The 23,914-nt window shown below is 37.6% G+C and overlaps 1 protein-coding gene across 3 annotated transcripts; it reads right to left on the bottom strand.

Moving 5' to 3' along the window:
- Positions 1 to 244: 244 nt before the first annotated feature.
- LOC146163291 (uncharacterized) lies at positions 245 to 18,891 on the bottom strand. Of its 3 annotated transcripts, none has more exons than XM_083382473.1 (6): positions 6,114 to 6,178; positions 5,011 to 5,089; positions 2,962 to 3,133; positions 2,034 to 2,383; positions 1,894 to 1,965; positions 245 to 1,410 (listed from the first exon to the last, which is right to left on the bottom strand). In XM_083382473.1, the coding sequence occupies exons 4-6, from the start codon at positions 2,037 to 2,039 to the stop codon at positions 1,003 to 1,005; spliced, it is 486 nt and encodes a 161-aa protein (XP_083238599.1). In that variant the 5' UTR covers positions 2,040 to 2,383; positions 2,962 to 3,133; positions 5,011 to 5,089; positions 6,114 to 6,178; the 3' UTR covers positions 245 to 1,002. The 3 variants fall into 3 exon arrangements, with proteins under 3 accessions (XP_083238599.1, XP_083238600.1, XP_083238601.1); XM_083382474.1 differs by lacking the exon at positions 6,114 to 6,178 and adding an exon at positions 5,434 to 5,715; XM_083382475.1 differs by lacking the exons at positions 2,034 to 2,383; positions 2,962 to 3,133; positions 5,011 to 5,089; positions 6,114 to 6,178 and adding an exon at positions 18,821 to 18,891.
- Between the last annotated feature and the right edge of the window lie 5,023 nt (positions 18,892 to 23,914).

The following is a 23,914-nucleotide window of genomic DNA, read 5'->3' as shown; positions in this document are numbered from 1 at the left end:
TAAGTCATTTGAAAACGACGAATTTAGTGCACTGAAGTCAAATCATTGATTTATTTCAACACTGGGTTAGGGTGTTAACAGAGGGCGGTTCACCTGATCAAAAATATTTTTAGGATTAAACGCAAACTTCCACAACATATCGAGGAGATGATATCGCAGCAAAAGATGGCGCTCTTAGTTTTGTTAGGGATGCGCACAGTTGAAAGTTTGTAAAATGAATGTTTCTTCGTTTTGCCTGTTATGCTAGAAATTTCCTTGGGCATCTGAAAATGATGCTGGTCGCGGCATCGCTCGTTACACAAACATCGTACAATTGCCAACATTAAACAAGAACTATGAAACAAAATTTGACTCAACACGTCTCATTTTGTTCGTTTTATTTAAAGACCTATTGAGACCTGTCGAAGAAAGGTGGAATAGTGACAGATTGACATCAACACCAATGACGACCCTATTGATTAGTCCTGCTTGATTTAACGTGATGGCGGTTTTCGGTAAATTTCAACAAGTAATCGCTACAATTTGACTTGTTTTTTGGCAAGAATATATGTTAGATCATCGGGATATAGACTTCATTTTTAATGGATGGTTTATGTATATTTTTTATGAGTATGTTATTATGCTTAAGCCTGGCTGATTCGATTGTGCTACCATGAAAAATTAATATAGCACACAACATCGGAGTAAATATATACCGCAGATTAAGGAAATCCAAATACCTGATATTTCGGCGAGATTTATTTGCTTTATATGTTACGCCTACGTAAAATTCCAAAAACACAAAAAAAATATATACCGGTTGGATTCGTATCACGAAGTCCGAACCAATGAAATAACTAAAATTGCGCTCCCATGGTATCGCACACCCCCTTGACACCCCCACGCAAAAAAGCAATCAAAAGATCTTAAAAGCAAGGTGGGAATATTGGTAACGCACAGCAACTGGATAAACAAACGCTCGGCTACACAAAACAAGACGTACACCTAAATATTAAATTACACCTAAAACCAACGCCGAGCCCGCCTGGCAGCAGCCCTGTACGTTGCCTTGGCAGCGTAGAGCGTCGACTCAATCAAGGCTGTGCCGGAGCGCAAGAGAAGAAAGAAAAGCGGCACCAGCTGTGCGAAAAGAAAGTAGCGGGCCGAGTCTCTGTAGGCGCTGCTCACTTCTCTACCGCTAACCGAAGTGTTGGCTGACTTCTCTGTGGCTGGACGAGCGTAGACGCTAGAATGAATCGCGTTGCGCGGTCCCCATATGCGCTTGTAGCTTTGCTCGATAACTTGCTCCAGCTGCCTTCCGTTTTCCCTGTCTAAGTTGCAGTAGACTGCTTCTGCAAAGTCGCCAAGAATCTCTTGCTTGTACTCTGAGTGAATTTGAAAGAGATTCCCGGTAAACCTTTCTTCCAGGATCTGAAATGAAATATTTTTATCTTTGGAAAATTCTTTAATTAATACCGTTGTTTTGTCACATATTTAAATTAACTTAATATGGCCAATTTCTGCTACCTAAGTTTTAATGCTTGCCAAGTTTACCACAAGTGGATATTAACTGGTAGTTTATTTATCAACTGTAATATATTACGCTAGTCACATCTTTTGGCAAATCACGTGGCATTATCAGTCTGAATCACGCCAAATATAATAGCCTACTCAAGATTTATCAAGGGAGATGAGAAATTATATAAGACCCTATAAATAGTGAAATGTGCACAATTTGTTTTAAATCGGAGAAAAGATTATTTTATCACAAAGGTACATAAGCATATACGCCATATAGTTAACTATTTTTAACCAAAAAATATATATACTCGGATATAAATGCATTATTGTTATATTGTGGAAAAATATACAAATATTGTCTGGGCATTATTACATTAAAAGCTTGTAACGCACCGCTCGCATTTTCATGTTGTATCTGACTTTGTAGCTGTGAATTGCATTTGCACCTCCATGACGATTGGCACTCTGCTTAAAAAAGAAAAAATAACTAACAAAGAAACATTTGTGTTGCATTGTCTGCTAACTAGAATCACCTCCATATTGTCGAAGAATTCAAGAATGTTGTTGTCCACAAGTTGGTCAAACAACCTTGTTTTTTCAGGAACGTGGCGATTTGTAGAATTACAAGCGTCTTTAAACCTTCGTTTGGCTTCTCTGGAGCACAATCCTTTTATTTTGTGCTTTGTGTTCTCGTCAAGATGTTCGGACCATTTTTAAATGATGTTTCAAACAAGTCAAAAAATAGGTTTGAGGTTTCAAACAAGTCAAAAATAGGTTTTACGGTCACACATAATATGTTTGACAAACGTACCTCTTTTAGGGTGGTGTTCAGTTCTTTCAGGCACTTGGCAAAAAGCTGTGCCAATTCATACTCATGTTTGCCCTATAAAAATAAAATATAACTGTGCTATACGTTAATTGGTTTTATATTAGGGTGTATTGCTGTGGCGGAGGTAACAAACACAGTGCCCGCGGCCTATAAGCACCATATGAGGCCATAACATATCCTGTTTTAATTATAGCGCAACTTAACACCTGAATCAGTGTCTTCACGTACGTGAGTCTAACAAATTAGAAGTAATAGGTAGAGTAAAACGAAGCAATTTGTAGTTTTAGGAGAGTTGTCAAATACAGCACATTTGGTATGACTCCGGTTCCCAAGAAATGATGACCAGGATTAATAAGGTTGGTGACGTTTGGGGATATGAAACGTTACTAGCGGGTGTTTGTCAATTGACCACTACTCCGTTAATGATTTTTACACAATTAAACTTCGTTCCAAACTGAAAGTAAAACACACATAAATACTTGTTTGTTATTCCATTAAACAAATTTTTAATTTTGATCTTCTGTTTTGCTTACGTTTCGACTCCCTAGACCGGTAGGTTTCATTCAGGTTAATGACAAAAAAAGCTTTTATACTTTTACAACTTGATTAATGTTGTTTTGCCATATGATTACCTCCAAAAAGCTATTCTTCACATTCGCATCAGGAGATTTCAGTTGTTTAGCGCAAAAATTTGCCAATGGGGACATGTCTTCAACACATTCCAACCGCATTTCTTCGAATTTATTTCACGTGAAAGTGTTTCAGCAAGTTCTTCTACTTTTTCGAGAAATTTCTCTCCGACATCTAAACATTAGCTAAAGTAAATTGCTGTATTTGTAAGATGTTTGCCGTCATTTGATGTCTATAATTAGTGAATGATTTACTTGATCGTGTTTCTTTAGATTTAAAACCGTTTAATGTTGCGGTGTGTGTTAACATATGGTGCACATTAAGGGTATATTCTTCAGCTCTATTTTGGAGTTCTGTTAATTCTGATCTTTGGCTATATAGTTTAACCGTTTCCGTTGAAACTATAATAAAAACCAACCAAGAAATAGAAAAAGGCTTGTAAGGGGATATATACATGATTTAGCCCTGAAGCGGGGGTGTTGTGTTTGACATTTGTAAAGAGACAATGACTGTTTATTCGTGGGAGAGGCGGCCATAACTCCTCGAATTCCAGGATTCCCATGCTGAGTCCTGAAATTGTGAATAAGAACTCGTATTTCTTAGTAATCAATGCCGACGCAATTATTTTTGTTAACTATTGGCACGATAAAATTTCATAACATAAATATACTTGTTAAGCTTAATTCGCTAGCAACTTTGTGAAAGGCACAAGCTCGTCTTCTCAACTTGGAATCACGATTTAATATAGCGCTCAGAAAAGCGACATTTGGATTTCAGACATGACAAAGTCCGTTAAGTTTGCTGGAGTTGGACTCGGGACTCGAATAACGTTACCTAAGACTATTCGAGTACCTAATCTTACGTGTTTATGCGCAGCAACAAATTTCGAAAATGATATTGCAGCAAAGAGTAAGATTACAAAGGTGGAAAAGCATATGATGGAATATTTTTCAACTATGTTTATACTCCGGGTTTGAACTTTCATTTTTTTTAATCGGACTTGGGAGTCTGACTCAGACTATTTTCAACCCGTAGCCCTGATTTGTACGAGTTTGATAAAACAAACAAACACGGTCATTACTCACGTTAAAAAAGGCGCTGTATCAAAGCCAACTTAGTGCAGCGTTAGGGGCGCCGAGCTCAAGTAAAACATTAAAACATTGTTGAAAAGAGCTTTTATACTAATTTAAGGTTAATTTGTTAAATCTAATCATTGAATTGCACTGTAAGTAACTGCGTGTTCGGTTAATTTATTTAATACATCATCCTAAATGTGGCAATTACCTTTGATTCGATAACATCGACTGGCAACTTAACGAGAGAAGGTACATATAAACGACTTTTTAAAGAATTCTAGGAATCCAGCTTATTACCACGACCTTTAAAATCAAAGGTTGATGTGACCCCGCATCCAAAGCTAAGGAACGCGGTTATAAGTGATCCAAGTCTTGTATAGGGTATCGTTTTACCTTTGAAAGGCCTGGTCTGCTTGTTCGTGGGAGTTAGCGCGAAAGTTTATTCTCATGCTAGGTTTCCCAGGTCCATTTGTTAAAATTAATTGAATAGGTGAATACACAGACGTAGCCCAATCAGTGGGTTTTTGTTTGGTTGTTTTTTGTTGTCCGTTGTTTAAACCGCGTCCAAAATATCCGCTGCTAATGACATATTGTATGTTTTGTGCGGGTTATAGTTTACCGCTTAAAAGCCTGATACATGCTATGGACTATCGTTGTTCCTTTTGCGGGCATGAAATCTAATAAACGTCGTAGTTAAACTATTCTGATAACGGTTTGTGGTTCAGCTGTAGAAGTTATGCTAAAAGTTATCCGTCAAATCAATGGAATTCATTATATACGCTTTAAATTTAATTGACATGGTGTCACTACCTTCGTCGTATGTTTTGTGTTGCTTAAAAAGAAATAAAAACGTTTTTGAGATTGCAGAAGTTTGTATTTTCTGCGCGAATGCCATCTATCTCATATTTTTTTATCAATTTTCTATAAGTGCCTATCCTGCACACATAAATCGCTAAAATCCCAAAAAGGGCGCACCTTGCATTGTATAATCCGAAGAAATCTGGTCGTCAGAGTGTCGTCAGAGTGTGACAGAATCCATGAGGAACAAGGCAATCTGTATACAAAAAAAAAACGAAGTTTATGCTGCTATGTTTATGGTAATTTTAATTGGAACGATGCAAACACGTATACCTTTTTACGTATATTTTCAAAACATGTACCCTTAATCTATTGAACTGTGTATTATGGCGCATTATGCCATGCTTTTTATCCATTATATCTATGCTGTGAGTGCTTCTAAGATTAAGGTGCTGAGAACATTTTTTTACTTTTTCAGGAAAATTGAACAAGGTTTTGAACGCAATTTAAAGGTTTGGAAATAACAAAAATAAAGCTTTGTGCCAATCTTCCATTTTAAAACCAAGCCTAAATGTCTGTCATTAAACCCACGTGGCTTACTTGTGGTAACACTGCAAAGGAGACTCCAACAATGAGACCTATATAAGAACAACATGATTGTCGCAATAAAACAAAGTTCGGAATAAGACTAAAATAGGGCTACCGGTATTATCTTCATAGTCGTTATACCGTCTTATCTGAATAAGTCCTAAATCAGTCGGAATAGACCTAAATGTTCAGAACAAACCTATACAACCTTTTACCTAACCCTCACCCCTAAGTACATCACTAACTCCCCTAATAATTTCAACACTAAACCAAGTTCTAACTTCTACCATTACTTTCCACCATTAACAGGGACAAAAAATTCGAAAAAAACTAAACGGGCCGGTCAAACTAACTGTTCCAGGCGTTATTTATAGACATTTACGCCTTATTTCGATGAAAAGACGTGTTCCGACTGGTCTGGTTTATATTCAGACAATTTAGATTTTATTCTGTCGTGGATATTACTGTGTATTTGGCTTTATTATATCGTTGGGCTGACTACTATAGTATTATAATTTTTTTGATTTAGATGTTGTTGCCCAGTAGTTATTGTTGTGTTATTCCTAAAGGCTTTCTATGTGCTGTTCACAAGTATATTATTAGAGTTTGAGTGGCAAAAGTTAAGTTGGTGCACTTTATTTGAAACGCAAGTCAAAGCTTATCGGATTTTCTTGTAAATTAATCAAGCTTACCTTCACGCCATCATCCAATGTGATCCAAAGTGGTTTCCTGGAAATCCAGATGCCTTTTGTTTGTACATCCACTCCTCTCCATTGAAACATGGTGTCTACATTGGCGGTTAGGTCTTTTCTCCATTGACGTTGCTAATTTAACAAAAGTATAATTTGTGTCACTTCGCTACAATTTAAAGGTGGAGAACAGAAACTATTCGGTCTGTTTGGAAAAATTGTGACGACAATTTAATGATAACCAAACTATTACTCTAAACCAGGTTCCAGAGTTAAGCAAAATGCCCAACTCACAATTTCAAATTAAAATTTAATAAAAAGGTGCACATAGAGTATATACAATGACGTGTGGTCAATTTTGTGCAACTTTGCCGGAATACGTGGAAGTAGTCTGTTGCGGATGTTCATATTCATAATAATTTGGTCATAAATGGTTTGTATTACAGAGTTTAACACATACCTAGTGGTCTCCAAATAATTGTAACAGATGAACAATGTTCTAATTTCGTTATCATGGTATTAAAACCGCGATGTTACATGACAATGTGTAAACCAATTTAATATGGGGCTATAAAAGAAAAATAGTTCCTTTTTTAAAATCACAAATCATGTGTCAAAAATCCACATGCAGGGAAACTTAAAATAAAATAAGGAAAATTACGACAACTAACAATTACTCGTAGCTGGCATTCACATAATTATATAACTTAGTGTGAAGAAACAAGAAACAAAAGTCAGCTCACCGATGGACACTTAGATGGTGTAATGCGATATGCTACTACACAGCTTAAGGCCAATCTGCTGAGTTGGCTATAATGACACGCAAGGGTTATTCAGGCGGTACGCAGAATGTTTTACTAAAGTATATTAAAACTGTTTTAATATACTATAGTTTTACCAATGTTTGTTATCACGTGACTACGGTCGCCGTCATGCTCGAGCAGTTCTACGTGTTCCTACCTCAGTCAGAAATTAACCTTCGACGATAAAGTAAACACGAAGTGGGCAAAACATTAGAGCAAAGGCATGCGCTGTCAGGCAGTGTAATGTTTAGGCATACGTAAAAAAAGAATCTATGGCAAAAATTGCTGTTACTTTGAAGTTTTGCAAAATTTGGTAATTTGCCCAAATGTCTTTCTAACAGTAAATTCGCTGTGTGCGATTTTGACGCATAAAAGAAACGGTGATTTTGAAATAAGTGAAGCCAAGTAAAATCACGTGACCTCTTTCAGAGGCCGCTGATTGGCTAGGGTTGGCGTCGCGCTAAGGTCAAGCAAACTTGTAAGGTCAACAACACGCACCTACGATAAGATTTACTACGGCGCAAAAAAGCTGAAAAAAAGCAAAAGCTGAAAAGAGCTATTTCACACAGGCGAATGGTGGGATTATACAGGGAACGTATGGAACCGATTTTCCAATGTTTTTCAAGTATTTAAACTAATGGTGCTTTTCGGGATTTTAGAAAAAATGTTTCGTGCTCGGAGACTTTATCTAGCTTTATACCTTTCGATTAAAAAGAAGCGTTTCCTACGTTTGTTTTGTCGTTTAGGAAAATTTCGTAAGGAAGTGGCTGTATGACCGGATGCGTGATTATTCATTGATTTCGATTAAGGTTGGGTTTAGGGTTTGGGTTTGAGAGGTGGTAGTATTACATTGTAATTTTGAATAATTTCAACGACTTATTTCGAAATTGATTTAATTACTTTATTGACCGGGTAAATAGCCCTAGGAAGTGCCTATAGGCTATTTGGCCGTATCGCTTTTTTACGCTTGCTCCCGTGACTATTTATATATCGATTGTAACTACTTTCGCGTCCAGGTGAATAGCATCTTCTCTTTCTTATTGCAGGGATATTTTAGCGGTTGGAAAATAACCTGTTTGCTAAAAGCTAAAATGGCTGACACAAATGTGTGGCACTTTACCTGTTCCATTGAGGAAAGGGCATTTGATTCCGAATTCGGAAACGAAATTTTTTACTCTGAAACAGACGGAATGGCTTGCTACGAGATGTGGTACATTAAGTTTGCCCCAGTCGAAAATAACAGTAATCTTCTGGCCGGAAATTGCCAGTTTATAAAGATGAGAGATGGACAAGCCATTCCGTCCGAATGGCGAGACGCCGAATCGGCTATAAAGAAAAATCTCATAGGGGTCGGCGACATTAAACAGCAACAAGTCGGTCGGCGACATTAAACAGAAACAAGTTATATAGAAGTTATTTAATCTCAAATATTTTCTCTTGGAATAGTAGGCCAGTATGAAGTGAATAACGATGCAATATTTCTCGAGTTTTTAAGTTTGTAGTTCTTTCACTTCCTATTTCGTACCCAATGCAAAGATTCCGGGCTTGATTTGTTAATAAATTCCTATTAACTTAGGACGAATTTAATAGTAGACTAACAGTTCACATTGAACAAACGTTTGCAAAATTTGCTTTTGAAATACCGATTAATGTTCAGCCATGCCCAGATTAATGTTCAGCCATTTGATCGCGGTTAATTAATTGTACTCAAGGGCGACATCGAACGGTGGAAATGACACTTTACCAAAAGAGTCATTAAACTAAGTGGCGTTTTGATTTATTGCGCTTCTCAATCTCTTTGTCCTGTTGTGTAGCTCACTTCGTCTTTGCTCTATCGTGTATAGGTTATATGTTACAGCATAGTGTGCAATAGTGGTGAAGTGGTACTGATGAAGAGTCATTTTTTGGTCACGGCCGATTGATTTCTATTCGCCAACTCTCTCAACAGCTCAACAGGGCACGCCTTCGTTGTTTAGTGTAGCTTTGTAGCGTGTTTTTGTTCCACTACCTTCTTTTCTATGGAGAGAAGAAACCCGATGTCAGGCATTTGTAACGCCCAGTGGTGTTTATTTAATATCACCGAGGCAACGCTAGAAGTCCTTTATAAGTCACCGCAAAAACTCTATTTCACCCGGTAACGCCAGTTGTATTCGTTTAGTTATTTTTGTATCATACAAAACTCACACGGTGCCAGAACAGTATGAACATTGTTAATAGTTGACATTTTAACATTTTATGTGGAAAAACTAAATATACTTTAATTTGCGAGCCGAGCCTAGCTGAGACAGCTGTATAGACTATAATATCGGGCTGCAGCTGATGCCAGAAATCAAGCGATATAATTAAGTTGGGAGTTTCAGCTAAGATGTGCCATTTAACTGACGATATTCCAAAAAAATCCTTAAACGGAAATTTTAAAGGCAACTCCGCAGCACTGAACTTTTGCATAAATTGGTAATTTGTCGACATATTTTTCTAACAGTAAATTCAGTTTGTGCGATTTGGCGCATAAAAGAAACGGTGATTTTGAAATAAGTGAAGCCAAGTAAAATCACGTGACCTCTTTCAGAGGCCGTGAATAGCATCTTCTATTTTTTTTATTGCAGGGATATTCTAGCGGTTGGAAAATAACCTGTTTGCTAAAAGCTAAAATGGCTGACTCAAATGTGTCGCTGCATTTGTTTACCTTTAACTCGCTCTACTATTCTAATCAGGCAGGTAGTTTTTCAATTGTTTAAAAAAACACCATTTATTTGTTGATTGCTGCTGTTCCGATAAAGATAATAATGCAGGAAGTGTGGCCTTTCACCTTTCCTGTTGAGAGGATTCGACAGCAGTACGTAAACGGAAACGAAGCGTTGTACTCGGAATGCGGGATGCTAGATGGAAAAATGTGGTACGTGAGGTTTTCTGCCAGTGGTACTCAGTTGGCTGGAACTTGTGAATTGCTGAAGGTGTCAGACGGCCAACCCATTCCGTCTTGTTGGAATGACGCGGAATCGGCTGTAAACCGAATTTTCACAGAAGCTCGCGACACGGAAAATAGAATAGTTGCATTCCGTTCTGATTACAGCGATACAATGATGGAGAACATTGCCTTCACACTTCGGGGCCCAGGAATGGAACAGTTCTGCGGTCGTGACGAAACATATGTAGGATCAAATGTCTCTTGGAAGATTGAGACGCATAGCGCGGTGACGCATTATAATGTTTCTGGTGAAGGTGTTCACGGTCTAATTACTTCGGCGAATAAAATTGGTTTGACCCAAGCTGCCAGCTACTTGGCCAAAACTTTTGGGCCTGGCTTGGTGAGATGGGTTAGCCGTTGCGTCAATCCAGGAGGGTGGAGAAACTCTTGGCAGCAAGCTTAGCCTAATACAACACTTTAATTCGCTGATCTTTAATATATCCCTTTTAACGCAATATTGAAACACATGCGATTAACAATGTATATCAGTATCGAATCGTTTGCTTCTGTCTATTGTTTAACACATAATCTTACCTAATCGTGCTCCTGAAATGGTTATTTGTATTTGTTCGTTATGTGCTTCTTAAAATACTTAAAGAAAACCTTGCTTTTACGAAATTTAAATATAAAGATAACTGTTCACTTAACGTTTGCATGTTTATCGCCTCGTCTGCGTGCTTTAGTATTTTCGCAATTGGTTTTCGCATCTATAGCTTTTCACCACCTACACTATATAGCTGTTTATAACCACAAGTATACAAAATCAGGTGATGTTGAATTACCGAACCGAGATAAAGTAAATATTTCATATGATGTATGTGTTTGTTTTTTGTCGCATTATATATTCAAGTGTGTATGAATTATAGCTGTTTAAACAATAAAATTTACTTGTTAAATCGTCGTGATTGTTCACATTCTGTAAACTAAGTTCCCGGTCATATTATAGTCATGGATAGTTATAATTATATCGATTCATTGTGATTTATTAGGAAGCCTAATAAACAGATAAATTCAACTTGAGCCTCTTGCGTAAGGGTGTGGAATTGTAAGAGGAATATGGATGCCCGAGATTATTAAAGAGTGGCAATATCGGTTTTCGTCCAATACTTGGGTAGCACGAGTCAAACCCTAAAACAAACTGATATACCGATTTTAACCATAACTTATACCAGGGGTCGGCAACTATTTTCCAGTCGCGGGCCAAAACCAAGTGTTTCATAAACCGCGAAATTATTAATTGACTCAACAACTTACACACGAAAGGCTGCAGAATTCGTAAGCGCTTCTAAAGTAACAATTGGAGTAGATATGGCATGGGTTCCCAACCTTTTTACGATCGCGTACCACTTGGACGATCTGTACTGCCAGGTTGGAAAGTTTGGCCTGCGCGGGGGATTTATCGCAGTAGCACTTTCAGCCGCGGTCACAGCCGCGCATTTTATAGAAAATGTGTTCAGCTGCGCAAATCTGACTCGAGCAAACGCGCAAAACTTCAGCCGCGCAAACTTCTGTATGAAACTTAAAAAGCACAAAAAAAATTGGCGGGCCGTATACTGAAGTTGCATAACATTTTTTTAACGCTAGTCTATAAGACGCATATAATATATTGCATCATATAGAATCCTCTGCGAAACGCTAAAACCGCACAGTTCGGCGTTTTGGTCACGCATTAGTGGACAACGGTCACGTGCATAGTGACGTCAAATTAGGCAATATCGAGTAATATTGCATATTAAATGCTACACTATCCAGCTTTTTAAATATTTACCTGCGCCCGCACACCAACCAAAAATTGCGCAGTGATTCAAGTATTCTATTAACGCTGTAAACCTGTAAGTTTAATATAAATTCGCAATTTACAACTTTCGGTAACCTGATGGTTTATTTTCAGCCGCGCAAGTTCAAGTCGAAATTTTATTTTCAGCCGCGCATTTTTTCAGCTGCAAAACATCTCCCCCGCGCAATATCCAAAGTTTCCAATCTGGGCCACACGTACCACTTCTTGCAGAACAACTAATTCGACCCAAGCATATTTTTATCTTACAACTAGCATTTTGTAGATTAAGCTATAAAACAGTAGTTCATCTATCAAGAACAATCATTTGACATAATTGACGCCCACTGTCCCACAGCGTTGTAGCCTACAGCTTTTCAAAACAACTGTGCTTCTTGACTTGTTGACAATTCGACCTGTGTTTTGAAGATCGCTACGATACGAAACAAAAGGGATGGTTACGTAACAATGAATAGGGAGATATTTTTGCAAACAAAAGCAGATAAACAAAATACAAATTGTGAATTCAGGTTTTTGTGAAAAAAGGAAGCTACTCGCGTACCACCTGAAAACCCTTCGCGTACCACAGGTTGGGAACCCCTGATCTATAGGTTTAATTAGGATCGCTATAAGGCGTAATCGATTTTTTGCTGGAAGGCGACGTCAAATGTTGACACACAGCCATGACGTCATATATGTATATAAGCAATACGACATCGTATATCAATTTAACAACGCTATACAGCCGAAAGACCATTTGTTAATACAACGGTTCCGTATCCAGTTCGACTCACAAAAATCTCGCATAAATCAGCTCAGACTTAACAAATTAGCTCAAAACCGTTCTTAAAAATCCTGATCGACGGTTCGAATCCCTGGTTTAAGCTTGGCATTTTCTTATAGTCAGAATCGTTTTTCTTGAGTTATTTTAAGTCTTTTCTGGCTGCATTTAGTTGGCTTTAACTCGCTCCACATTTTTGGTCATGCAGGAATTTTTCAATTGTTGAAAAAAAACCTTTATTGGTTGATTGCTGCTGTTCCGATAAAGATAATAATGGAGGAAGTGTGGCATTTCACCTTTCCCGTTGAGAGGATTCGACCGCAGTACGAAAACGGAAACGAAGCTTTGTACTCGGAGAAGGGAATGGTGGACGGAACAATGTGGCACGTGGAGTTTGGGCCGGTTCACAACGACGACGAAAATGACGATTATGATGATAATCAGCTGGCTGGAACTTGTGGATTGCTGAAGGTCTCAGACAGCCAGGCCATTCCTTCTTACTGGAAAGACGCGAAATGGGCTGTGAAGCGAACTATCACCGGAGCTGAATCGATTGAAAAAAGTGAAAGCGAATTCGTGTCCGAATACAGCGATATAATGATGAAGAATATCGCCTTCACTCTTCGGGGCCAAGGAATGGAACAGTGCTGCGGTTATGTGGAATCAAATGGCTCTTGGAAGGTTGAGACGCATGTGAAGGTGAAACAATATGATGTTTCTGGTGAAGGTGTTCATGGTTTAATTACTTCAACGAATAAAATTACTTTGAACGAAGCTGCCATTTACTTGGCAAAAACTTTCGGGCCTGGCTTGGTGAGATGGGTTAGTCGTTGCGTCAACCCCGGTGGATGGAAGTATACTTGGTAGCAATCTTCGCATTGTGCAGCAAAATACAACACTTTAATTCGCTGATCTTTGATATATCCGCTTTAACGCAATATTGAAAAATATGCGATTAACAATGTTTATCAGTATCGAATCGTTTGCTTCTGTCTATTGTTTAACAAATAATTTACCTAATCGTGCTCCTGTAATAATTAGTCATAGTTTGTCGTTATGTGATTCTTGAAATACCTAACGAAAATCATTTTCAACGAAATTTCAATATAAAGATAAATGCGCATTCAACGTTTATATGTTTATCGCCTCGTCTGCGTGCTTTTCTATGTTCGCAATTGGTTTTCGCATCTATAGCTTTTCACCACCTACACTATAGCTGTGTATAACCACAAGTATACAAAATCAGGTGATGTTGAATTACCGAACCGAGATAATGCAAATAATTCATGAGATATACGTGTTTGTTTTTTATCGCATTATATATTCAAGTATGTATAATTTGTATCACGTCAAGTTGTATACTATCATCTTCTGGTAGACACAATCTGACGTTTCTAAAAACGAAACATTGCAAGCAGGATTGTGGCAAAATGTGCATAATAAATCACACCAGGAAAAATAATATGATTAGCCTTTGGGGGATTATTCAGCTCTTAACCAAGTTACTCTACTGCAAACAAATGAAAAATCGAACAGAATTGCCCCAAACTAAATCTGCAAGCTATAAATAGAAATGTGCGATAAAGAGACGAATCCAGTGGGTATAGACCCTCTCCAAAACTGGAATTTTTCCTAATTTAAAATTTCGCTAATATGTGATATCTTTGTTCAGTAGTAATTGTCTAAGCTTATTTTGTAAAATGGTTTTAGCCCAGGAGTTCGTAAACTTGGGTCCGTTGACCCTTTGGGGGTACGTGAACTAGTTTTAAGGGGTCCATGAAGGCCCAATTGAATTATTGGTGTATATTCAAGCAATCTACTTTTCAAAAGAAAAAGAGAAGAGAAGGCTTTAGTTAAAAATAAAACCTTTTAGCACTGAATGGAGTTATAAGACTTCATTTCATTTAACATTTTTTTTTTTTAAAGTAAAGTTATCTCTGTCTGTCTTGTGCTGTCTTACACATTTAACTTAGAAATGAAACGTCATATAGCTTATGTTCCTCCAACGAAACTAAACAACACACTGTGCAGCGTTGTTGTTGCTGACATTCTTGCCGGAAACGCGTGAACGCATATCGAGTGACGCAAAGCTAAAATTGCAAAATTGCAACCCAAAAAGGCCAAAACATGTTTTTCGGCTGTGCTGTGTAGTCTTTCCATTTTCTGCTACTTGGGCTACTGGAGGTAATTCTAGTGTACTTTTCTATTTCCCTAATATAACGAAGCAAAAAAACAGTTACTTAATCGAAGTCTATCTATAGTGGTGTTGTAAACACGTGGTTATGAAATGTCCCGGTCAAGTCGATTGAAAAAACAATTAAGTTCAAGTCCAACCGTTTGCAAACAAGTCAAACCCCAGTCCACCTTATTAATTGTCCAACTACATTCCCAGAAAAGTCTTTGTTAGAACAAGCCAACTTCAAGTCAAGCAATTGAATTTAAAATAAAACATGAAATTAATAAACATTTTAAACTGGCCTTCATGAGAAATATCTTAATTAAAGAACTGAAAAGCATAACATATAGCAAGCAAATTGTTTACGTACAACATTTGAGATTAGAAAATCAATTTTATTGTAAACTTTAAATTTTAACCCAATTTAAAACACAGTGGCTTAGGTTCAAGTCAAGTCGCTCGTCTAAAAGACTCAAGTCAAGTCAAGTGATTTGAAAACAATGAATTAAGTGCACTTGCTCAAGTGATTACAACACTTGTCTACAATTTTAAATTAAATTTATATGAGCATTAGATCGTTTTAACCATTTTTTACTTTTAGGTTTTCTCGCAATAATACATTATCTCTTATATATGAAAATAACGGGTTTTCGCCACTGATAACTATAGGCCAAAATTTTAAATCCTGTCTATTCTAGTTTGGGCGCTGGTCTAGAATCCTACCACAGTTTTGAAACAATTATTGAAGCAACGCACAATATTTGAGTTAGGGCATCGGTTAGTGTTTGGGTGAAGGTTGGTCAAATATCATTATTTAATAATACTACTTAACCTATCTAAACTCAAACGCTAACCACACTAACCAAAAAAATTTTCGTATTTTTAAGATTCTTGACCAGCGCCCTAGTTTGTTTTTCACAAATTACTTCACAATGTCTCATAAACAAATAACAAAATATAAACCCACATATGTACAATACTTATTTAAGACCATGTTAAAGCGGTACCCCTACAAAATCCTGTTAACTTATTATGTGACTTACGTTAAACAAAATCGAACCTATTTTTGAAACTTTTATACTATACCCACTTTTGTAGCCCAAACTCAATACTGACGCATTGCCAAGGCGACAGTTTCGTCAATAATATTTTAACACTGGGACTCTAGGGGGAAAATTTAGAGGAAAAAATGCTCTTTTTATTGAGCTGAAAGGTGATATGTTTCAGCTGGATTGTGATGTAACAAAAGTGCTTTGTCACGGATACGGTCCGCCGCTTCACTGTGTCATTCTTTCTTAGGTAAATAACGCGTCTGCCTAAAATCTTACCCTTTTCGGTTATATCCATCCCTCCTACGAAAAACACAACATATGGTGTTTTTATATTATCAGATAGAATGGATTTGAATAAAGCATTAATGCCCAACGAAAATGATTTTCTTGAATATTGTTCACTTTTTTCTGGTTCTCTATAGGTTAATTACCGTTGTACTATGCATGGTAAAACAACCTTGAGTCGTGTAAAACAACCTTACACAGTCCACAACTGTAAATTAAGATGCAACACAGTAGGATAAAACTTAGAAACTTGCGGTCTTTAATTTTTATAAGAACATTTACCTTTCACTTTATACACTTAAAATTCGAACAGTGTGGATATCTTGACCTGTCCAAAAATCCACATCCGATCGCAGTTGTTATGTAGGCCTACGACGAACACCAACAGGTAGCGGTATGAAGCGTCATTTAACCGTATTTTCAAAGCGGCAGCCACTGTGGCATGTATGCGAAACGGCGTTTTCAGGTTAGGGCAGTTGTAAATAAGTCATTTTGAAATGACATAAGTCCGAGACAAGCTTTATCCCAGTGCAAGTCATTGGATGCCAAGCCATTATAACAGGAAGTCAAGCCATTATAAAAGCAAATCCAACTCGTCCGACTTACGGGCAATACCTCAACTAAAAATAACAAAACCGCAATACACAGTCAGCAAAATTGTTTCTTGCAACGGTTGAGGTAAAGCAACAAGTTATATTGGGAACTATTTTATTGAAACACTTAATTTAAACTCAAGTTTTTTTAACAGAATGACTCTAGTGTACGTCAAGTCATATATTCGAAATACTTAAGTCAAGTCAACTCATCTTGGTCAATAGACGTAGGTCAAGTTAAGTCATTTGAAGACGACGACTTTAGTGCACTGAAGTCAAATCATTGATTTATTTCAACACTGGGTTAGGGTGTTAACAGAGGGCGGTTCACCTGATCAAAAATATTTTTAGGATTAAACGCAAACTTCCACAACATATCGAGGAGATGATATCGCAGCAAAAGATGGCGCTCTTAGTTTTGTTAGGGATGCGCACAGTTGAAAGTTTGTAAAATGAATGTTTCTTCGTTTTGCCTGTTAAGCTAGAAATTTCCTTGGGCATCTGGAAATGATGCTGGTCGCGGCATCGCTCGTTACACAAACATCGTACAATTGCCAACATTAAACAAGAACTATGAAACAAAATTTGACTCAACACGTCTCATTTTGTTCGTTTTATTTAAAGACCTATTGAGACCTGCCGAAGAAAGGTGGAATAGTGACAGATTGACATCAACACCAATGACGACCCTATTGATTAGTCCTGCTTGATTTAACGTGATGGCGGTTTTCGGTAAATTTCAACAAGTAATCGCTACAATTTGACTTGTTTTTTGGTAAGAATATATGTTAGATCATCGGGATATAGACTTCATTTTTATTGGATGGTTTATGTATATTTTTTATGAGTATGTTATTATGCTTAAGCCTGGCTGATTCGATTGTGCTACCATGAAAAATTAATATAGCACACAACATCGGAGTAAATATATACCGCAGATTAAGGAAATCCAAATACCTGATATTTCGGCGAGATTTATATGCTTTATATGTTACGCCTACGTAAAATTCCAAAAACACAAACAAAATATATACCGGTTGAAGTCGTATCACGCAGTCTTTAGAAGCAATGAAAAAACTGAAATTGCGCTCCCATGGCATCGCACACCCCCTTGACACGCCCACGCAAAAAAGCAATCAAAAGATCTTAAAAGCAAGGTGGGAATATTGGTAACGCACAGCAACTGGATAAACAAACGCTCGGCTACACAAAACAAGACGTACACCTAAATATTAAATTACACCTAAAACCAACGCCGAGCCCGCCTGGCAGCAGCCCTGTACGTTGCCTTGGCGGCGTAGAGCGTCGCCTCAATCAAGGCTGTGCCGGAGCGCAAGAGAAGAAAGAAAAGCGACACCAGCAGTGCGAAAAGAAAGTAGCGGGCCGAGTCTCTGTAGGCGCTGCTCACTTCTCTACCGCTAACCGAAGTGTTGGCTGACTTCTCTGTGGCTGGACGAGCGTAGACGCTAGAATGAATCGCGTTGCGCGGTCCCCATATTCGCTTGTAGCTTTGCTCGATAACTTGCTCCAGCTGCCTTCCGTTTTCCCTGTCTAAGTTGCAGTAGACTGCTTCTGCAAAGTCGCCAAGAATCTCTTGCTTGTACTCCGAGTGAATTTCAAAGAGATTCCCGGCAAACCTTTCTTCCAGGATCTGAAGTGAAATATTTTTATCTTTGGAAAATTCTTTAATTAATACCGTTTTTTTGTCACATATTTAAATTAACTTAATATGGCCAATTTCTGCTACCTAAGTTTTAATGCTTGCCAAGTTTACCACAAGTGGATATTAACTGGTAGTTTATTTATCAACTGTAATATATTACGCTAGTCACATCTTTTGGCAAATCACGTGGCATTATCAGTCTGAATCACGTCAAATATAATAGCCTATACTCAATATTTATCAAGGGAGAATGAGAAATAATATAAGACCCTATATATAGTGAAATGTGCACAATTTGTTTTAAATCGGAGAAAAGATTATTTTATCACAAAGGTACATAAGCATATATACGCTATTTAGTTAACTATTTTTAACCAAAAAATATATATTCTCGGATATAAATGCATTATTGTTATAATGTGGACAAATATACAAATATTGTCTGGGAAATATTACATTAAAAGCTTGTAACGCACCGCTCGCATATTTGGGTTGTATCTGACTGTGTAGCTGTGAATTGTATCTGTTCCTCCATGACGATTGGCACTCTGCTTAAAAAAGAAAAAATAACTAACAAAGAAACATTTGTGTTCATTATCTGCTAACTAGAATCACCTCCATATTGTCGAAGAATTCAAGGATGTGGTTTTCCACAAGTTGGTCAAATAACCTTGTTTTTTCAGGTACGTGGCGATTCGTAGAATTACAAGCGTCTTTAAACCTTCGTTTGGCTTCCCTGGAGCACAATCCTTTTATTTTGTGCTTTGTGTTCTCGTCAAGATGTTCGGACTCTAAATGATGTTTCAAACAAGTCAAAAATAGGTTTTACGGTCACACATAATATGTTTAACAAACGTACCTCTTTTAGGGTGGTGTTCAGTTCTTTCATGCACTTGGTAAAAAGCTGTGCCAATTCATACTCATGTTTGCCCTGTAAAAATAAAATATAACTGTGCTATACGTTAATAGGTTTTATATTAGAGTGTATTGCTGTGGCGGAGGTAACAACACAGTGCCCACGGCCTATAAGCACCATATGAGGCCATAACATATCCTGTTTTAATAATAGCGCAACTTAACACCTGAATCAGTGTCTTCACGTACGTGAGTGACACAACAAATTAGAAGTAATATGTAGAGTAAAACGAAGCAATTTGTAGTTTTAGGAGAGTTGTCAAATACAGCACATTTGGTATGACTCCGGTTCCCAAGAAATGATGACCAGGATTAATAAGGTTGGTGACGTTTGATTTAGAGACCACTACTCCGTTAATGATTTTTACACAATTAAACTTCGTTCCAAACTGAAAGTAAAACACACATAAATACGTGTTTGTTATTCCATTAAACAAGTTTTGAATTTTGGTATTCTGTTTTGCTTACGTTTCGACTCCCTAGACCGGTAGGTTTCCATCAGGTTAATGACAAAAAAAGAACAAATGTTTATCCAAGAGGAGCTTTTATACTTTTACAATTTGATTAATGTTGTTTTGCCATACCTTTATCTCCAAAAAGCTATTCTTCACATTCGCATCAGGGGATTTCAGTTGTTTAGCGCAAAAATTTGCCAATGAGGTCTTTTCCCTTCAACACATTCCAACCGCATTTCTTCGGAGTTATTTCACGTGAAAGTGTTTCAGCAAGTTCTTCTACTTTTTCGAGAAATTTCTCTCCGACATCTAAACATTAGCCAAAGTAAATTAACTGTATTTCTAAGATGTTTGTCGTCATTTGATGTCTATAATTTGTGAATGATTTACTTGATCGTGTTTCCTTAGATTTAAAACCGTTTAATGTTGCGGTGTGTGTTAATATATGGTGCACATTAAGGGTATAGTCTTCAGCTCTATTTTGGAGTTCTGTTAATTCTGATCTTTGGCTATAGTTTAACCGTTTCCGTTGAAACTCTAATAAAAACCAACCAAGAAATAAAAAAAGGCCTGTAAGGGGATATATATATGAATTAGCCCTGTGGCATTTTCCCACCAAAGCGACCTCTAAACCCAATGTTGTTTGTCAATCTAATGTAATCCAAACCAAGCTATCGTTGTTGTCAGGTGTGTATCACAAAGGCGAGGAACGCCTGTTAGTTGACCACGGTTGCATTATGTACATCATTGTGTCCTTCGAACGACCGAGGAAAGTTTTCAACCCACGTTAAGCGGGGGTGTTGTGTTTGACATTTGTAAAGAGACAATGACTGTTTATTCGTGGGAGAGGCGGCCATAACTCCCCGAATTCCAGGATTCCCATGCTGAGTCCTGAAATTGTGAATAAGAACTCGTATTTCTTAGTAATCAATGCCGACGCAATTATTTTTGTTAACTATTGGCACGATAAAATTTCATAACATAAATATACTTGTTAAGCTTAATTCGCTAGCAACTTTGTGAAAGGCACAAGCTCGTCTTCTCAACTTGGAATCACGATTTAATATAGCGCTCAGAAAAGCGACATTTGGATTTCATACATGACAAAGTCCGTTAAGTTTGCTGGAGTTGGACCCGTGACTCGAATAACGTTACCTAAGACTATTCGAGTACCTAAACTGACGTGTTTATGCGCAGCAACAAATTTCGAAAATGATATTGCAGCAAAGAGTAAGATTGCAAAGGTGGAAAAGCATATGATGGAATATTTTTCAACTATGTTTATACTCCGGGTTTGAACTTTCATTTTTTTTAATCGGACTTGGGAGTCTGACTCAGACTATTTTCAACCCGTAGCCCTGATTTGTACGAGTTTGATAAAACAAACAAACACGGTCATTACTCACGTTAAAAAAGGCGCTGTATCAAAGCCAACTTAGTGAAGCGTTAGGGGCGCCGAGCTCAAGTAAAACATTAAAACATTGTTGAAAAGAGCTTTTATACTAATTTAAGGTTAATTTGTTAAATCTAATCATTGAATTGCACTGCAAGTAACTTCGTGTTCGGTTAATTTATTTAATACATCATCCTTAATGTGGCAATTACCTTTGAATCGATAACATCGACTGGCAACTTAACGAGAGAAGGTACATATAAACGACTTTTTGAAGAAGTTTAGGAATCCGGCTTATTACCACGACCTTTAAAATCCAAGGTTGATGTGACCCCGCATCCAAAGCTAAGGAAAGCGGTTATAAGTGATTCAAGTCTTCTATAGGATATCGTTTTACCGTTGAAAAGCCTGGTCTGCTTGTTCGTTGGAGATAGCGGGAAAGTTTATTCTCATGTTAGGTTTCCTAGTTCCATTTGTTAAAATTAGTTGAAAAGGTGAATACAAGACGTAGCACACCCAGGTTGTTTTGCTTGGTTGTTTTTTGTGGTCCGTTGTTTAAAGCGCTTCCGAAATTTCCGCTGCTAATGACATACTGTATGTTTTTTGCGGGTTATAGTTTACCGCTTAAAAGCCTGATACTTACTATGGACTATCGTTGTTCCTTTTGTGGGCATGAAATCTAATAAATGTCGTAGTTAAACTATTCTGATAACGGTTTGTGGTTCAGCTATAGAAGTTATGCTAAAAGTTATCCGTCAAATCAATGGAATTCATTATATACGCTTTAAATTTAATTGACATGGTGTCACTACCTTCGTCGTATGTTTTGTGTTGCTTAAAAAGAAATAAAAAGGTTTTTGAGATTGCAGAAGTTTGTATTTTGTGCGCGAATGCCATCTATCTCATATTTTTTTATCAATTTTCTATAAGTGCCTATCCTGCACACATAAATCGCTAAAATCCCAAAAGGCGCACCTTGTATTGTATAATCCGAAGAAATCTGGTCGTCAGAGTGTCGAATTTCCGAGCCTGGTTCGGGCAAAGCGTAACACGCGTATCTGCTGAAAGCTGCCAGGAACTGCGCAGTTGCGGCTCTGTTCTCCATCGGTAAATCGCTCGACTCCAACTTGGTCTTCATATATTCGCCTCCTGCCCTAAATCCGTAACCTGTTTTACAGCCGTTCCAATCCCGAAGTAGTATGAGCAAGGGCTGTGAAGAGCAACATGAAAATATAAACACGTTGTTTTGAACAAGGGATCTGTGTATAATATTTTACCTAAAGCCCAAGGATCAAATAATAAAGGCCTAAATTTCGATTCGATAATTTAAACACAAGAGTGAAATGCAGCGGGACAGTCCGGAACGGCTATTCGGAAAAATAATTTTTGCCTTTTCGCCGATTCTGGTAAAAATATGTTTATTTTTCAAAACGCCATGTACAAAAATAATATTAATCTGTATGAAATCGAACTGTGAACCCACGTTTCTTAAGGGTGTTTGTGTAATAACGTAGCTTTGTGCGCTATCTTTGCAATGTTCCATGCGTTCCGCTTAGAAATTTTTTTGGGGGATAATTCTACTTTTACCTCTGCCTAAGCTCCCCCTAGAAATATGGTCATAAGGTTTAAGGGATTCCTCTTATACTTGAAACACGGTTTTTCTCAGAGGAGCTTTAAAAATATGGGGCTATAAAAGAAAAATAGTTCCTTTTTTAAAATCACAAATCATGTGTCAAAAATCCACATGCAGGGAAACTTAAAATAAAATAAGGACAGGGATATTTTAGCAGTTGGAAAATAACCTGTTTGCTAAAAGCTAAAATGGCTGACACAAATGTGTGGCACTTTACCTGTTCCATTGAGGAAAGGGCATTTGATTCCGAATTCGGAAACGAAATCTTCTACTCTGAGAAAGACGGAATGGCCTGCTACGAGATGTGGTACATTAAGTTTGCCCCAGTCGCAAATGACAGTACTCTATTGGCCGGAACTTGCCAGTTTATAAAGATGAGAGATGGACAAGCCATTCCGTCCGAATCGCGAGACGCCGAATCAGCTATAAAGAAAAATCTCATAGGGGTCGGCGACATTAAACAGCAACAAGTCGGTCGGCGACATTAAACAGAAACAAGTTATATAGAAGTTATTTCATCTCAAATATTTTCTCGTGGAATAGTAGGCCACTATGAAGTGAATAACGATGGAATATTTCGCGAGTTCTTAAGTTTTTAGTTCTTTCACTTCCTATTTCGTACCCAATGCAAAGATTCCGGGCTTGATTTGTTAATCAATTCCTATTAACTTAAGACGAATTTAATAGTAGCCTAACAGTTCACATTGAACAAACGTTTGCAAAATTTGCTTTTGAAATACCGATTAATGTTCAGCCATGCCCAGATTAATGTTCAGCCATTTGATCGCGGTTAATTAATTGTACTCAAGGGCGACATCCAACGGTGGAAATGACACTTTACCAAAAGAGTCATTAAACCAAGTGGCGTTTTGATTTATTGCGCTTCTCAATCTCTTTGTCCTGTTGTGTAGCTCACTTCGTCTTTGCTCTATCGTGTATAGGTTATATGTTACAGCATAGTGTGCAATAGTGGTGAAGTGGTACTGATGAAGTCATTTTTTGGTCACGGCAGATTGATGTCTATTCGCCAACACTCTCAACAGCTCGACAGGGCACGCCTTCGTTGTTTAGTGTAGCTTTGTAGCGTGTTTTTGTTCCACTACCTTCTTTTCTATGGAGAGAAGAAACCCGATATCAGGCATTTGTAACGCCCAGTGGTGTTTATTTAATATCACCGAGGCAACGCTAGAAGTCCTTTATAAGTCACCGCAAATACTCTATTTCACCCGGTAACGCCAGTTGTATTCGTTTAGTTATTTTTGTATCATACAAAACTCACACGGTGCCAGAACTGTGTGAACATTGTTAACAGT

This window comes from Ascidiella aspersa, chromosome 2 (assembly GCF_963924565.1).
Source record: "Ascidiella aspersa chromosome 2, kaAscAspe10.2, whole genome shotgun sequence".
NCBI lineage: Eukaryota > Metazoa > Chordata > Ascidiacea > Phlebobranchia > Ascidiidae > Ascidiella > Ascidiella aspersa.
Note: the sequence above shows the minus strand (reverse complement) of the source record. Positions and strands in the feature narration are given on the sequence as shown.

What these genes read in the sequence shown, in the direction of transcription:
- LOC146163291 (XM_083382475.1), bottom strand. An exon ending in ACAACATGAAAATGCGAGCG is followed by an intron (nt 1,411 to 1,893) that starts GTGCGTTACAAG and finishes ATTTCATTTCAG; the next exon opens with ATCCTGGAAGAAAGGTTTAC.